The following is a 16,748-nucleotide window of genomic DNA, read 5'->3' on the forward strand; positions in this document are numbered from 1 at the left end:
TTTATATTATTCCATTATATACTGCATACACACTATTGCTGTACTATATTATACTATCATATGCTAGTATCTTACACTATTATATTTGCTATTATTGTTATTGTTACTGCTTGCACTGTATCTCTTTCTGTCTCTCCTCTGTCTCTCCCTTTCTCTCTCTCTTCTTTCCCCCAACACGGTCGAGGCAGAAGGCCCCCGCCCTAGAGCCTAGGGTCTGCCTGACGTTTCTTCCTGTTGAATTAAGAGGGAGTTTTTCGTTGCCACTGTCGCAAAATTGCTTGCTCAGGGTGGGATGTTGGGTCTCTTCTCTACATGTAAAGTGTCTTGAGACAACTTGTTGTGATTTGACACTTTAATACAATTGAATTGAATTGAATTGAACTTCTAAACGTCTAATCCTAACCCTAACGCCTTCAAGAATGGTTTCCTACTTGTAAGCCTATACCTCCCCAAACTGTTTTAACCATAAGACAACCTTTTCCCCTTAAGAATTCTACTATACTTCGGGGAAAATTTGGCACTCACAAGTATAGTAACCCAAGTACACACACACACACACACGCGCACACACACACACACAATTCTAGACAGAATGGGCTCACTGCATTGTGTCTGACTGTGATCGCTGGCATGGACCTGTGCATACATATGGCCATATGTGAATGCTGTGTGTGTGTGTGTGTGTGTGTGTGTGTGTGTGTGTGTGTGTGTGTGTGTGTGTGTGTGTGCGTGCGTGCGTGCGTGCGTGCGTGCGTGCGTGCGTGTGTGTGTGTGTGTGTGTGTGTGAGCGCTTTAACACCAAGCAGCAGTGCAAGACTACTTTGTTTCCTCTGGTGATCCAGCCTAGGACATACCCACGGACTGGTTGTTGGAGGGTTTCGAAAACTTGGGATGCCCAAAGACGAGGCAGAAAGGCTGGCACAAGTATTGTGCTGTCTCTGCTGCCATGTATGGCAGCGCCGCCTATACTTGTGTCCATGGAGTGCTGAGTTTCATGCGTGTCGTGTCATGAGGACATATATCCATGAGTTTGTGAATGTAACCTCTAGCTGCACCTCAAATATTTGTGTCCATGTATGCTTTCCCTGTGTGTGGACATAAATAAATTGTTAAACTGTATGTGTGTGTGACTGTGTGACCGCGTGACTGTGTGTGACCGCGTGACTGTGTGTGACCGCGTGACTGTGTGTGACCGCGTGTGACCGGGAGTGTGACCGTGCGTGCGTGAGTGAGTTACTAAAGGGAAGTGAATGAAAAATGTCTACTCTAGTCAAAACTCCAGTAATGTTGTAAAAATGTGAAGCCATAAAGCTGTAACACTGTAAAATTGTAAACCTGTTCAACACTATTTTAGGGTTCATGTTTATGCTGCTTGTTTTATGACTTTGGATGTTGTTTTACATGTTTTACACATTTCAGAATTGCGATGCGTTGTGAGCTTGGCTTGGCAATTTTCCCGAATAGACGAAATATAAAATAGGGCTTAAGCTATGTTGATGTATGTTTTTGTAATAATATGCCATGTAACTAGCTGATAAAATTGTCAAATAATGTGGTGGAATAAAAAGTACAACATTTCCCTCCGAGATGTAACGGAGTAACAGAAACAGAAATGTTCAAGTGAAGTACCTCAAAACTGTGCTTAAGTACAGTACTTGAGTACATGTACTCATAGACACCCATCACCCCCCTTTTAGCGGTTATAGAGACTCAAATGCTTGAACTGAGATAGCCATCTTGTCACATTAACATAAATCTCATTTAGCTGCAGGACTACATGACTATAAATCTCCTGAACATGGCAGTATTTAGCTCTAGGAGCTCTCTGGTTAGACTGGTCTGCAGAAACGTAGGGATTACTCTGCCCTCCATGGCTGATGTTCTTATTGGAGCTTGCAGAAGTGTTAGAACAGTCTGTGGGTGATTAGTGTGTGACCTCAGGCGTTTTCTCTCTCTTTCAATCAACTCCCTTTGACACTTCTCTCTCTCCCCAACACTCTTGGACTTATTTCTCACACAAACAGAATTAGCAAATGATATCGACACAGTCACACTGTATATCGATAAATCATCTGTGCATGACACGCACACACGCACGTGCTCCGGGTCAGCGGGTCTATTTCAGTGTTGATTTCGAACAACAAAAACTAAATGAAAACAAAATAAAAAGGAAATAAAAACTAAGCTACTATGACCAAAACTTAGACTAAATATATTGACAATTTATTTCGTCAACAAATAAAAACTAGACTAAAATGTTAGTGAGGGACTAGTGGAGAAGAGATGCAGTAGAACTAAAAGACAAGTTATTTTATGTTTGGTTGCGCTCGGGTGTTGCGCTCTGAAAATAGCAGATCTACAAGCTCACAACGCGTCGCAGCGCGACGCGTTGTGAGCTTGTAGATCGGCTATTTTCAGAGCGCAACCATGTGTAAAATCAGCCATTACGACGCCATCAAGGCACCGCCAAAATACATTTTAGTTGACTAAATCAACTGTAGTTTTAGTCAACTAAAATCTTATATTTAGTCGACTAAAACTAGACTGAAACAAAAAAAAATCAGAAATGACTAAAACTACACAGAATTTGATTCAAAAGACTATGACTAAAACTAAATCAAAATTTGCTGTCAAAATCAACACTGGTCTATTTCAGAGGCCGAACCAGTCGGTGAGCCCTCCTCGGGTGGGGTGGGGTTTTTGACGTTGCTCCTCGTCCTTCACGAACGTCTCCTGCAGGGCCTCCATGGAGCCCTCCTCCGGCGCCGTGTCCCTCACCGGGAAGGTGTCTGGGAAGCTGAACGTCTGCCGCTGGCCCAGCTGAACGTAGACGACTTTGTAATCTGGCTGCTTCACCTTCTGGTTCAGGTGGTTGCGCTTCTTGTTGCTGCCAAACTGTATGCGCGTCCGGACCGCTCCCACGGGAACGTTATAGATCTTCTCCAGGTAGCTCCTCACGTCACACTTGGTCATTTCCATGGGGATGCGGAGCTGGGCCGTGTCCGGAGGCTGCTCCTTCCCCGGCCGCACCAGTGTCAGGAACCAGTTTGGTCTGAAGATCCTCAGCTGGGGGTTTCCCAGCTGGTAGATTGGGTATATTAGTCTTCTGGAAGTTCTAACTGTCATATCGTCACCTTATTAAACTAATGGCCTAAGTCATTTTTCAAGGTTTTCAGGAAAAATACAAAACTGATCCAGAACAAAACTATATGATATTTCTTAATCATTTCACCCAAAATGTTTATAACAAATTATGACTATTTAAATAGAAATAACACTGTCAGTTATGTAACATAAGAGATTTAAATAGGTTTAAATAGGATTAAATCTGACTTAGGCCAAAATAAAAAGCAAAACAAATTACAAAATGGCCTAAATCAGTAAATAATTTGGCTTAAGTCACAAAACCGTGTGACTTAGGCCAAACAAAAGGCCTATTTTGTCCTAAGTCACACTAGGGAGTTAGGCCATTATACTAAAAGGGGCATGAACAGCATGATCCTTTTCAATTAGGAGATAGGCGATTTTACCAGAGGTGGCCAGTGTCATGAGGACCTGACTTAGGCAAAAATATCATTTCCTCAAAAAATGACTTAGGCCATTAGTTTAATAAGGTGACGATATCTGATAGTGAAGGCAGCTGTTGTGACCATACACATAAAACTGCGTTTGTCCTCGTGTGCGACCGACAGAAACACAGTCTACAAGATGTGAAGTGAATGAGTGGACCAAACTCGGTCAGTGCTTGAAAAGGACTGGCAGTCCTTTTCACTAGCAGTCACAGGCTCTCCATATGTGCAGTTGACGTGACATCAGTGCATGTTGATCTCCATTTATGTTCATTTGACGGGGGCTATATGTGCATTTGACTCCATACAGTATGTGCATTTGACATTGGGATTTCACGTCATCCAGGGTTGACCACGTTAGATCGCCATGGTTACTCAAGAGGTTAGAGTGAGCAATATTAGAAGTGTGTTCGGATATATAGCACTGAGTGAGTGCACTGGCCAATACAAACTAATATGTGAGTGCGCTCCCGGTGCGCATTTCCGAACGCACCCTAGGACATAATGGTCAACCCGGAATTCCATATGGTCATGGTTGATGTGGAGCTCCTTATATGGATTCTTAAATGATTTGTTTGAGTCTGATGTCATGACGACGCGGTTTGTTTGGGTCTGATGTCATGCCATATTAGGGTGTAGCTGCAGTGGGAACTCTAAATATGGTTATGTCTGAGTCATATAGTGAATTCTATATATGGTCGTGAGTCATAGTGAACTCTATATGGTTATGTCTGAGTCATAGTGACGGGGCCCCCAAGCCAAGGGCCACAGGGGTCCACCGACCGAGTGCTTTACCCATTTGGCAGTTCTAATATATAGGATGAGACATCACAAACTACAGGATTAAATTACAATTCTCTGGATTGCTCAAGTGCAGCACCTTGCGTCATTTCATCTCACGTGATCACATGAGGAAGCAGCAGCAGTACAGTAGCTGACTATCAGATTGGAACAACAAACGGAGCCGTGCAGCCGGTCAAACTTACAGCGTTGACGAGTGGCTGTAATATGTCTGTGAGAAGTCGCGTTATAGAGAGTGTTCTTGCCACATACCAACAAGCCTCAGCTGTCTGACACACCACAGGTTGTTTGGAACACTGCCAAGCGGAGTGAAGTGAATGAGTGACCGAGTTTGGTCCACTCATTCACTTCACATCTGTCTCCTTGTAGACTGTGTTTCTCTCGGTCGCACGCGACTTCCGTGTCGTTCCACTGGGACAGTAGCCATCAAGCTAAATATCAAACATGTTCGAAAACTAAAACTATGAGCAAATGGGAGGGTTAAGAGTGGATCTTTCAACCGCTCACACTGACTAGACTAGCGGATATGCTTGCCAGATAATCCTCAAATCACAGCGATTATCTTGTAGTGTGAACCCGCACGGCTTAGCCACTTGAACCCTAGCATCCATATTCTGGGGGGGGGAACATTCGCCCCAAAATAGCAGATCTACAAGCTTGTATCGGCTATTTTGACTATGAATGGAATACCAAGGACCTCAATGGAAACATTTTTAACAGACCTTTTAGACAAAGTATGTTATATGTAACTGTGCTGTTTTACATTTTTTTGCCTAATAAAATGTTCAATCAACAGAGATTTGGTGAAAAGACGGGGAAATACATTTCTCAAAGTACAGTTGTAACTCAAGTCCCGGTTCTGTAAGGCCACAGAGGGTTTAAGTGGTTAAGAGTAGTCCTGTGGATGTCATCTGCATGGCCCTGCGTGCAGCTGAACGCTGCCATGAACACCCTGCAGCTGGCTGTGTTGCATGTGGTCAGGGTTCCACGTCTCCATGGCTGCCACTAGCCACGGGGACGGGACTGCCACTGCGGAATGCCACAGTGCAAAAGCTTTAACTCTCCATCATGTTTCTGTAATAACACGGCTCCCAAGCTGGAACTGCTGGCATCAGCGCTAATGACAGTTGTGCGCTTGGAGTCGTAATGTGCCAATGTGCAAGGGGCAGACGCCATCACGGCTTTAACCGTGCCAATCCAATTACACACTCACTCTCTTTCTCTTGTGCAGGCCAGTGGTGGGATGCAACACCATGGGAGGGTTGGGGGTCCCAGGAGCCAGTTGCACCGCCTCACACTAAGTTAAAACTTAGCCTAGTTAAAGCTTATTTTGAACTTAGTGTGAGGCCATTAGTTTAGTTATAGCTTAAATGGCTTTTTAAAAGCCATTTAAGCTATAACTATAGGCTAATTTTGAACTTAGTGTGAGGTGGTGCAACTGGCTCCAGGGCTTTTTTTTCCCCCCACTGTACTAAATCTCTGTGCCGATCCTATCACGTCTTGTAGGTGTGCTATTTTCGCCAAATGTTCGCCCACAAAACAGGGACGCTATAGGGTTTGTAGACGATGTGAACAGGCAGACTTGTCGGTGATTGAGGCTTGCGTCAATGCCACTTTTACTGAGTCAGGGCCTATATTTTACAATGTTTTAAGAAACCTTTATTTTATTGTATTTTTTTGTGGTTTGCCAATTACTTAGGGGCCACTTGCCCCAGGCCACAGGTGGAGAATCACTGCTATAAGGTTTTATTGAAGTCACAGCTTTAAACTGCTTGCATCCAGGGGGGTCTGCCAGAATCCACACAGGGCGTCAAAGGGTGAGAACACTTGTCCACAACACAATGTCCTCCAAAGTTGGCAGCATGTACCTTGTCTTGCTTCACCTTCCTGTTCAAACATTTGTGGTCGTCGTTTTTTTTTCACTTTTTCTACAGGAACTGTCAAGGCACGCCAGTCAGGACGCTCACTGACCTCCTCTAGTATGGCCAGGGTCAGAAGAATTACACTTCAATAAGGCGCTCAGGTGGCACAGTTTTAAAGTGCCTGCCCTCCACCGCACCGCGGGGGCTGGGGGTTCGATCCACCACGGTGCATGCGGCTTTGTCGAGCGTCTATATACGAACGCAATTGGCCCGTGTTCGGGGGAGGGAAGCGCGGGCGGGGTCAGGGAGGGTGATATTGGTCATTGCACGTACTCCCACGGGCTGGGGGTCGGCACCTGTCAGCGGGGAGTGTTCGGCGGGAGGAGTAGGACGAAGGTTCTACGTCCTCCCGGTGGGGGCTCCTCCACTGGCAGGTGACTCAGTAGCATACAAAAGCACACACAAATGTGTGTGGGGAGGAATTAATCAGCATAACGTCTAAAAGAGGGGAGAAAAAGAGGTAAAAAGCAAAAAAAAAAAAATCTGGGGGGTATCTGGTTTCGTCTTTGTAGTCGCGTAATTTTGTCCTACAATACATCAAATAAGTCTAAGCAAATACAGCTTGCTGCTTGGTAGAAATAGGAATTAAAAATTCAAATATTTTTTAAAGATATTTTTAAATATTTTTAAAATATATTGTGAAGGGAAATGACAACAGATGACAGCTTCCTTTCTCGGCTTTTGGGAGGTGTAGCTTCAGACTCTACAGTATCTCACATTCGGAGATTGTGAAATAGTTGTCTGGCAACGCGATACTCTGACTGGTAATGCGGACCATGTAGGCTCAACTTTGAAAACACCATTAGACACACTGACAATCGCACTTCCAAACTTCTGTCCTTTTAACTGACTTGGCCAAGAACTTGACAGTGCACTGCATCCACAGGGACCGGTGGTGAGCTGGTGACGGATGGTCTTGGCCCAGTTGTGACCAAAGGTGGACGAGGTGGCAGTCCATTAAATGCAGCGTGGGACATTAGAGTGATGTCTGCCACCGTACACATCTATCCTAAATTCCACAGCGGAGCCATTTAGGCCAGCAGCATTCCCAGCCTGTGTGCCGGGGGCCTTGAGGATACTGCAACAGGGCCCACAAATAATTAAAACAGGGAAAAAATGAAAACAAAAGAAGTATACGACATTCGTTCCATTCATCCAAGCCAGGACACAATTGATGGATTGATCATTAAAATAAACTCTGAAACTCTGAAAATGCACACGGCACACCCATCTGACCACTTAACACGGCAGCCGTTAAGTGGTCAGAAGGGTGTGCCGCGAACGCTTTCAAATTTATAACAAGCGGGCCCTGGTCCAGAAAAGGTTACGGACTGTTTGGACTGCAGGCAAATCAGATTTGTTATTTGAAAACAATCAGACAGGGTTTGTGTATTCCAGAAGCGTAGCCAGCACTGGGCAACGCGGGCAGCTGCCCACCCAATTGAGCCCATGCCCTGCTGCTTACGGACCGAAAAATAATAGCCTAATGATAACCCGACGTCTCTGCTTAACGATAGATGGATGGGCGCTCGCGCGGCAAGTCACCATCCCCAACAACAGCTCCAAACATGTCTGTTGGAGCATCACAAACTGCATGCAAATCTTTGTTTAAAGCCACGGCGATTAACCCTCATTGCTTAACAAAAGATGACTGGGGCAATTCACGCCCGCAACAACACCTCAGTAGGCTATACACAAACAAAATGAGTTGCCAAAAAAGTTCTGCCTCCTAGCATTTGAGAGAGATTTAACTTAATGTTTGAACTACTATTATATTATAGACATTTTCAAGTGCAAGCCCCATTGTCTCATACTGTAGTTAGACTATACTCGCCATTGGGAGGACGTGGTCTTTTAGTTGCACAATAAAGATTATTTGAGCTGTTAACTTTGTTTGCTGCTGTAATCGCAATCAATAATTTGTGCAGAACGTCATGGCTATCTGCCTGTAATGCTGTCTACTGTGCTTCTTTCAGAATTCATATTTTTTATCTGCAATAGTCAGGCCTGCCTGTTGTGATCATTTTTGTAATGAAAACCATGCATTGATAATAGTTGCATATTGTAGCCTATTGTATTCACATTTCTTTTTTGTTGTAGCCTATTATGGTGCAATAGCTATTCCCCAATAGACATAGGCCTATAGGCCGTGTTGAGCCCCCCCATTTTGCCCACCCAAAATGAAAATCCTGGCTACGCCACTGGTGTATAATAATAATCAGACATGATTTGTGCATTCAGACTTCTTCGCCCCTATCTGCATTGGTTGCTTTTGGTTTTCAATGTCCCCTCAGGGATCAATAAATGATTTCTAATCTATTCTAACAACGTAATAACAAAGATATGAGTGATGCATAACTCATACCCTGTCGTACAACGGGCGCTGCCGCTCACCGAAAAAAAAGGCAGATATCCTAAAGCTCACAACCCGTTGCATTGGGAGCTTGTAGATCTGCTATTTTTTGTCGAGTGACAATATGACCACCCTCCATTCCCAGTTACTGCCCGCACAGAGTACAAAACACTGATGTTGGCCTACAAAGCAACCAAAGGTATAAACCAGTGGTGTAAAAAAGTACTCAAATTCTTTACTTAAGTAAAAGTACCAATACTGCAATATAGAAATACTCTGTTACAAGTAAAAGTCCAGAATTAAAAATGTACCTGAGTAAAAGTACAAAAGTATGGGCATCAAAATGTACTTAAAGCACCAAAAGTAAAAGTACTAAATATTTGAAAATAGACGATCTACAAGCTCACAACGCGTCGCAGCCTAGGTATAAAATAGGGCTAAAGTGGTTAATGTATGTTTCATTATATCATAGTTTATATCTGAAAAGTAACTAGTAACTGAAGTTTTCAGGCAAATGTAGTGGAGTAAAAGTACAACATTTGCCTCTGAGATGTAGTGGAGTAGAAGTAAAAGTATTGGAAATCGGAAATACTCAAATAAAGTACAAATACCTCAAAATTGTACTTAAGTACAGTACTTAAGTAAATGTACTGTAAATGTTACTTTCCACCACTGGGTATAACTCCCCCATATCTTCAAAGCCTGATCCAACCCTACAACCCTTCCTGCTCTCTCAGATCAGCTAACACAGGGAAGCTGTCAGAACCTTCGCTAAAACACCCGGGACAACGCTCCACACGTCCCAGACTCTTCTCCCTTCTGGCTCCCAAACTATGGAATGAACTCCCCATTGCAATTAGAACTGCAGACTCACTCCCAATCTTCCACTGTAATCTGAAGACTCACCTCTTCAGACTTCACTTTAGCCCGTAGCACTTGCCGTAGCCTCAACAAACTTGCAGGCTTATGCAAAAGCTAAACGTAACTTAGATAGCATGTTATGTAGACAGATGCCAGGTCATTGTTGACCTGGCATCCTATAGTGTGTATAGTTTCAATGTACAGATTATGTATTTTTGGGGGGATATCTACGGTTAGACTGATAGGTTATTGGTTTATATGTATTCGTTTATTAGTAGATTATTATTTCTATGCATTTGATGCATTACCTTGTGTTGTCCTTGCTTACTGTAAATCGCTCTGGATTAAGAGCGTCTGCTAAATGCCTGAATTGTAAATTGTAAAATATACACCAGGCTTCCGTGTCTGAGTGTTCAGACTGAGACACATCTTCATACTTCAGACCTGAATGTAGTTTCAAACCACCTAGGAATGTGGTTCAATAGGCTCTATGTACAGCAGCCATATTGGAAAGAAATTGGGCCTCTTCCTTATATTACTTCCTTCATAAGTGTTGAATACTAATTAAGGCTCTGTTCCAACAGAGTGAGGGTGCTGATATTGTGTAGTGTATAGTGATTCTCTGGAAACACTCTGCTACACCAGTGGGTCTCAAAGGGGAGCGTATACCCTAACCCTAAGGTAAGCTGGGGAACATAGGGATGACCTCCGCAAAGTGGGGTCCAGGTACCCTCATGGTGCCTTGAGGGGGGTCCAAATGTCCCTCTCTATATATAAAATAGATCAGTTTCAAATAGCCGATGTAAAGTATATAGGTCAGGGGTCTTCAACAGGGGGTCCGGGACCCCTAGGGGGTCCTCAGAGTTACTACAGGGGGGCCACCGAATCTTTGTGTGTTATGATTTTTATGTTTTACATTAACCACTTGAACCCTATAGCATCCTTATTCTGAGGAGAACCTTAGCCAAAAATAGGAGATCTACAAGCTCACAACGCCTCGCGCTGCGAGGCGTTGTGAGCTTGTAGATCTGCTATTTTTGGCAAAGGGGTTTGGTGTAGAGGGAAAAAAAAGTAGGGGGGGTCTCTGCTTCATCTCTCTCTCGGCTATAGGGGGTCCTTAGCCTGAAAACGTTGAAGACCCCTGATATAGGTTTTAAGTCGCTTCTTTTTTCGGCTTGTTTTCATAGACCTGGTTACTTATTTCTCCCTCAGAGTCTGGCTCCATGCAGTAGCCGCTGAGAGCCATCATTGTTTCCGATATTCCAATAACCATTGTGACGGTGATGTGTTAGTCTCTGTGGTCCCTACATGTGAACCGCAACAGTGTTGTGCTTTCCGCTCACGCAGGCTATATAATTGGACGATGATTGCGGACCACCCCACCCCGCCCCATTCCCCTGGCTGTGGATCGAGGGGTTTCCATGTGGATTAAGGTGCTTGCCGGCTGTTATCACAGTTGTTAATGGTGTTGTTATTGTGATTATTGTTGTTGCTGTGCATTTTAGTTAGAGAGTGTGTGTGTCTCTCTCTCTCTCTCTCTCTCTCTCTCTCTCTCTCTCTCTCTCTCTCTCTCTCTCTCTCTCTCTCTCTCTCTCTCTCTCTCTCTCTCTCTCTCTCTCTCTCTCTCTCTCTCTCTCTCTCTCTCTCTCTCTCTCTCTCTCTCTCTCTCTCTCTCTCTCTCTCTCTCTCTCCCTCCCTCCCTCCCTCCTCAACAGGCCAGAGCAGATGGCCCAGTTGGCTTTCCATTTTAAAAGGGACGTTTTTTTCCCTCCCCACCATCACCAAGCACTTTCTCCAATGTGTTTCTGCAACATGAGTGAAAAATAATATAGTCCAATAAACGTACATACTGTAGCACTAATAAATTATACATACATAGCGTGTAGCGTAGTGTGGGAAGCTGTGTGGAGGTGAACTTATTGTGGTGAGGTCTGTGTGCTGCGGGCTACACAGTGTAGGCTGTGTGTGCGCGCACGTGTGTACGTGTGTGTGTGTGTGTGAATGTGTGTGTGTGTGTGTGTGTGTGTGTGTGTGTGTGTGTGTGTGTGTGTGTGTGTGTGTGTGTGTGTGTACACATGCTGGCATACGCTGAGTCAGAGCAGTGGTAGATAGTGGGCCGCCTGAGGAGGAGGCTCCTCCACTGTGTGTGTGTGTGTGTGTGTGTGTGTGTGTGTGTGTGTGTGTGTGTGTGTGTGTGTGTGTGTGTGTGTGTGTGCGTGTGCGTGTGTGTGTTGTGCGCGTGCGCGCGTGTGTGTGTGTGTGTGTGTGTGTAGTGGCGGAAAAAGTACTCAAATGTTTTACTTTAGTGAAAGTATCAATACTGCGATGTAGAAGTACCCTGTTACAAGTAAAAGTCCGGAATTCAAAATTTACTTGAGTAAAAGTATAAAAGTTTTGGTATCAAAATGTACTTCAGTACCAAAAGTAAAAGTACTAAAATGTTTGAAAATAGCAGATCTGCAAGCTCACAACGCGTCGCATCGCGACGCGTTGTGAGCTTGTAGATCGGCTATTTTCAAATAGCCCATAGGTATAAAATATGGATACAGTGGTTAATGTATGTTTTATAATGTAATAAGTAAAAGTATAGACAATTGGAAATACTCCAGTGAAGTAAAAGTACCTCAAAATTGTACTTTACTGACTTTACACCACTCTGTGTGTGTGTGTGTGTGTGTGTGTGTGTGTGTGTGTGTGTGTGTGTGTGTGTGTGTGTGTGTGTGTGTGTGTGTGTGTGTGTGTGTGTGTGTGTGTGTGTGTGTGTGTGTGTGTGTGCGTGCGTGCGTGTGCGTGTGCGCGCGCGCGCGTGTGTGTGTGTGTGTGTGTGTGTCCTACCAGATGAAGTCAGTGCAGTGGCTGCAGAAGGTGGGCTGCTTGAAGAAGCGGGCGGTGAACTGGTGGTCCTTCACCTCCACCACCCTCTTGTGCTTCAGAGCCCCCTTCCTCTGGAACACGGGCAGCCTGGGGGGAGGCGACAGGGGGGAGGGCAGCGGGGAGGGACCGCCGCCGCCGGGGGAGGGGGCCGACACCGGGGAGGAGGCCAGGCTCAGCGAGGAGAGGGACACCGACGGGGAGACGGGAGTGGACATGATGCCTATGGAGGAGAGGAGAGGAGATTATGATAAACCAGACTTAATATACATGTATGGATGGATGGAAGGGTATATTTTTGAAATGGGGGTCCGCGGGCTAATAAGTGTCAATTTGGGGGGTCCTTGAGATGAAAAAGTTTGAAAACCACTGTCCTAACTCTTATTGTAGCAGGTTCCTGCCGGACAGCAGAGATATATTATCTTGTGTCCATTGCTTATGGATCGCATGGATTATAAATGGCTCTGGATTAGGAGCGTCTGCTAAATGCCTAAACTGTAGAGAGGAAAGTGTGACGGGTCACAGCAGGGACACGCAGGAGGGAGACGAAGGCGAAGTGAACGAACAACGGAAGGAGTGATGTGACGGAGGGAGAGAAGAAGGGACAAATATACCCGTCGTACAGAGAGAGAGAGAGAGAGAGAGGGACATGGCTTAAGAGGCAGGAAGCACGGCAGCCGGGGGAGCGAGGGACTAGCACAGAGAGAGAGAGAGAGAGAGAGAGAGAGAGAGAGAGAGAGAGAGCAAGGTAAGAAAGGTTAATTCACAAGCTGAGACAGAATTGTCCTCTGAGACGGGGAGCGATTAGTGTGGCCCACCATGTGTTCCACATACTGTAGTGCCTGTCCAATTTATCTCTCCTCTCTTCTCCTCTCTCTCTCTGTGTCCCCTGTCCCTCTCTCTCTCTCTCTCTCTCTGTGTGTCCCCTGTCCCTCTCTCTCTCTCTCTCTCTCTCTGTGTCCCCTGTCCCTCTCTCTCGCTCTGTGTCCCCTGTCCCTCTCTCTCTCTCTCTCTCTCTCTGTCCCCTGTCCCTCTCTCTCTCTCTCTCTCTCTCTCTCTCTCTCTCTGTGGCCCCTGTCTCTCTCTCTCTCTCTCTCTCTCTCTCTCTCTCTCTCTCTGTGTGTCCCCTGTGTCTCTCTCTCTCCCTCTGTGTCCCCTGTGTCTGTCTTTCTCTATATGTGTCCCCCTCTCTGTCTCTCTCCTTCTCTGTCTTCCTGTCTCTCTCTCTCTCTCTTTATCTGTCACAGTCTGCCTCTCTCTCTCCTTATAGTCTGTGTCCGCTGTCTGTCTGTCTCTTTCTCCGTGTCCCCCTGTCTGTCTCTCCCGCTCCGCCTTGTCCTCTGTCTGTCTGTCTGTCTGTCTGTCTGTCTGTCTGTCTCACTCTCTCTCTCCTGTATCTCTCAGTCTTCATCTCCAGTCTACCCGTCTTCATGCCCTCGGGTAAAACACACCCCCTCCCCCTCCCGCCCGATCACCATGTCAACCCAGACCTCCTGTTGCCATGTCAACGCCCCCCTACCCCCCCACCACCACCTGCTCTAATATTAGAACTAGCACCCCCCCAACCCACCGCCCCCCCCCCCGTCCCCCCACCCACCCTGTCACTGCCCTTATTTTTCCGGTCACCCACATTTTGTCATGGAAGTTTTGGAAGGGAGCGGCCATGTTGTTTTTCCTTTCCCCGGCAGGGCCGACGCACTGAGGAAAAGTGCCTGTAACAATTTTGACTGGCAGAGACCGTATAGCAGACAGTTGCTAAATGATAAATGAAACCCAGGGAAAAATATGCTTTTTAATTAATAAATAAATGAGGCTGCAGCCAAACAGCAAAAATAAATAAATAGAAATTTAAAAATGGCAAGAATGAGATAGAGGGGATGAGAGAGAGAGAGAGAGAGAGAGAGAGAGAGAGAGAGAGGGGGGGGGGGGGGGGTATACTGGGATGATTCTGGGTCAGCAGAGAACCTGTCTATCCGTCCGGTCAATCAAATGGCATTATGGGAAACCGGAGGCAAGATTGGAAATGACCACACAGGTTTTCAAAGTGGGGGGCCTTTGAAGGGAGAGGAAAATGGACGGACACACACGCACGCACGCACGCACGCACGCACGCACGCACGCACGCACGCGCGCACACGCACACGCACACGCACACACAAAATAGTGGTCCAGGGACCCTTCAGGGTTTCTTGAGGGGGTTCCAGATGGACCCTAATGGTGCGTTCACACGGGCCAGATACAAAGATACGAAGATACAAAAATACAAAGATACAAAGATACACAGCATCTTTGTCGCTGTGTCGCTTTGTATCTGTGTTGCTCAACTAGGCCGTTGACGTTGTCTTCATCATCATGGGAGCTACAGTTGTAGCTTTGTATCTGGAAGTTGAACCCAGCTCAACTTGAATTTGTAGCTTTGTATCTTTGTATCTGGAAGTTGAACCCAGCTCAACTTGAATTTGTAGCTTTGTATCTTTGTCGCTAGAGCTACAGCTACAAACGTTGTATCTTTGTATAGAACGGATGCATCTTTGTATCTTAATGTTCATCTTCATGTCGCTGGTTTCCATTGAAAATGAATGGTAGCATGTATCTTTGTATCTGCCCGTGTGAACGCACCATTACAGGTCTGTAACGCTGAGTTACAGAGGAAGAGAGAGAGAGTCGGTAACTTAAGAGTTATCGGGGGTCATTGAAATGAAACAGTTTGAGGACCGATGAGTGAGAAGGTGAGAGGGAGGAATGAAGGAGTGAATGAATGAAGGAGTGAACAGATGAAGGAGTGAACAGATGAAGGAGTGAATAGATGAAGGAGTGAATAGATGAAGGAGTGAATAGATGGAGGAGTGTAGATGAAGGAGTGGAAACAGAGAGAAACGGTACCTGCACCAGTGGTCCCTTCAGTCAGACTTCTGCTTCTTCTCTTCCTCGGCTCCCCCTCGCCGGCTCGAAGACGGAGGCTGTCCTGTTTTACACACCTGTAGCCGGGCGGCTCGCCTCAGAAGCAGAGGATGAGGAAACGGAGGAGAAGAAGAGGGCCGAGCGGGGGAGGGGAGGGGGGATGTGTGGGGGGGGAAGACAGAAAGGAAAGAAAGAAAGAACGGAAAACAAAACGAAACAGAGTCGTCCCGAAATGACTGGAGCACCTGCTGCTGCTGCTGCTGCTGCTGCTGCTGCTGCTGCTGCTGCCGGGGAAATACAGGAAAGAAAAAAAAATCACACCATGAGAGTGTTTGGAGAGATGGAGTGCTTTCTAGGAAGATGGAGGGGGAGAGGAACGCATGTATCCACTAACCCACAGGCAGGGTGAAGAGGAGAGAGAGAGAGAGAGAGAGAGAGAGAGAGAGAGAGAGAGAGAGAGAGAGAGAGAGAGAGAGAGAGAGAGAGAGAGAGAGAGAGATGAAATCCTCTTTCTAAGATTGATTCAGATTTTTTTTCTTCAATAAAAAAGGATATGAGAATGAGGGAGGGCGGCAGAGAGAGAGAGAGAGAGAGAGAGAGAGAGGGGGAGAGATGGTGGGATGGAGGGATGGAGGGATGGAGGCGGGTTAGGCGGGCGTTTCATTTTCAAATCTGGGTTACTTCTCTCTGGAGAGACCGGGACAGAGGGGAGAGGAAAGGAGAGGAGAGGAGAGGTAAGGAATGAAAAACAAAGGAAAGGAAAGGAAGGGAAAGAATATGAGAAGAAAATAAAACTGCTGTTTTGTCACAACCACTAAGAGAAGAGAAGAGAAGAGAAGAGAAGAGAAGAGAAGAGAAGAGAAGAGAAGAGAAGAGAAGAGAAGAGAAGAGAAGAGAAGAGAAGAGTGTCTAATCTGTAGCACTGGTCACTATAGCAACAGCAAATAAACAGCACAACATGCACAATGTGAGCTTGTTCTACATACGAGGGGCGGCCATAGCTGACACAGTGTCTCCAAACACCGGGAGTCGAACCTGGGACCCTGTGTTTGATACACATGGGTCCCAGGTTCGACTCCCGGCCCCGGGAATGTGTCAAGGTGTCCCTGAGGTCTTCCCTCTACACCTATAACTCTTTGCCAAAAATAGCAGATCTACAAGCTCACAACACCTCGCGCTGCGAGGCGTTGTGAGCTTGGAGATCTGCTATTGTTGGCTAAAGTTCTCCTGAGAAAAGAATGCTATGGTTCAAGTGGTTCATGTAAAAAAAATAATCCTATCACACAAAGATTTGGCGGACCCCCTGTAGTAACTCTGAGGACCCCCTGTTGAAGACCCCCGTATTATACAATAAGCATGACACACACACACACACACACACACACACACACACACACACACACACACACACACACACACACACACACACACACACACACACACACACACACACACATTTAAAAGCATTAA

At 45.9% G+C, this 16,748-nt stretch overlaps 2 protein-coding genes across 2 annotated transcripts in view; both read right to left on the reverse strand.

Annotated features, from left to right (window-relative positions):
• prkcg (protein kinase C, gamma) overlaps window positions 1–12,595 on the reverse strand; it is a gene marked incomplete at both ends in the record, with an annotated part of 79,080 nt that extends 66,485 nt beyond the window's left edge. The window contains 1 exon segment of the mRNA XM_084052186.1: window positions 12,342–12,595. Coding sequence (XP_083908312.1) covers window positions 12,342–12,595 — 254 coding nt within the window.
• LOC311039384 (large ribosomal subunit protein uL23m-like) lies at window positions 2,653–2,979 on the reverse strand (the record flags this gene model as incomplete). The annotated part of the gene is made up of 1 exon (XM_084049244.1): window positions 2,653–2,979. One exon carries the CDS (start codon window positions 2,977–2,979, stop codon window positions 2,653–2,655), a length of 327 nt encoding a protein of 108 aa, XP_083905370.1.
• Window positions 12,596–16,748: the final 4,153 nt, after the last annotated feature.

This window comes from Gymnoscopelus microlampas (genome assembly GCF_963454915.1).
Source record: "Gymnoscopelus microlampas genome assembly, chromosome: 3".
Taxonomy (NCBI): domain Eukaryota; kingdom Metazoa; phylum Chordata; class Actinopteri; order Myctophiformes; family Myctophidae; genus Gymnoscopelus; species Gymnoscopelus microlampas.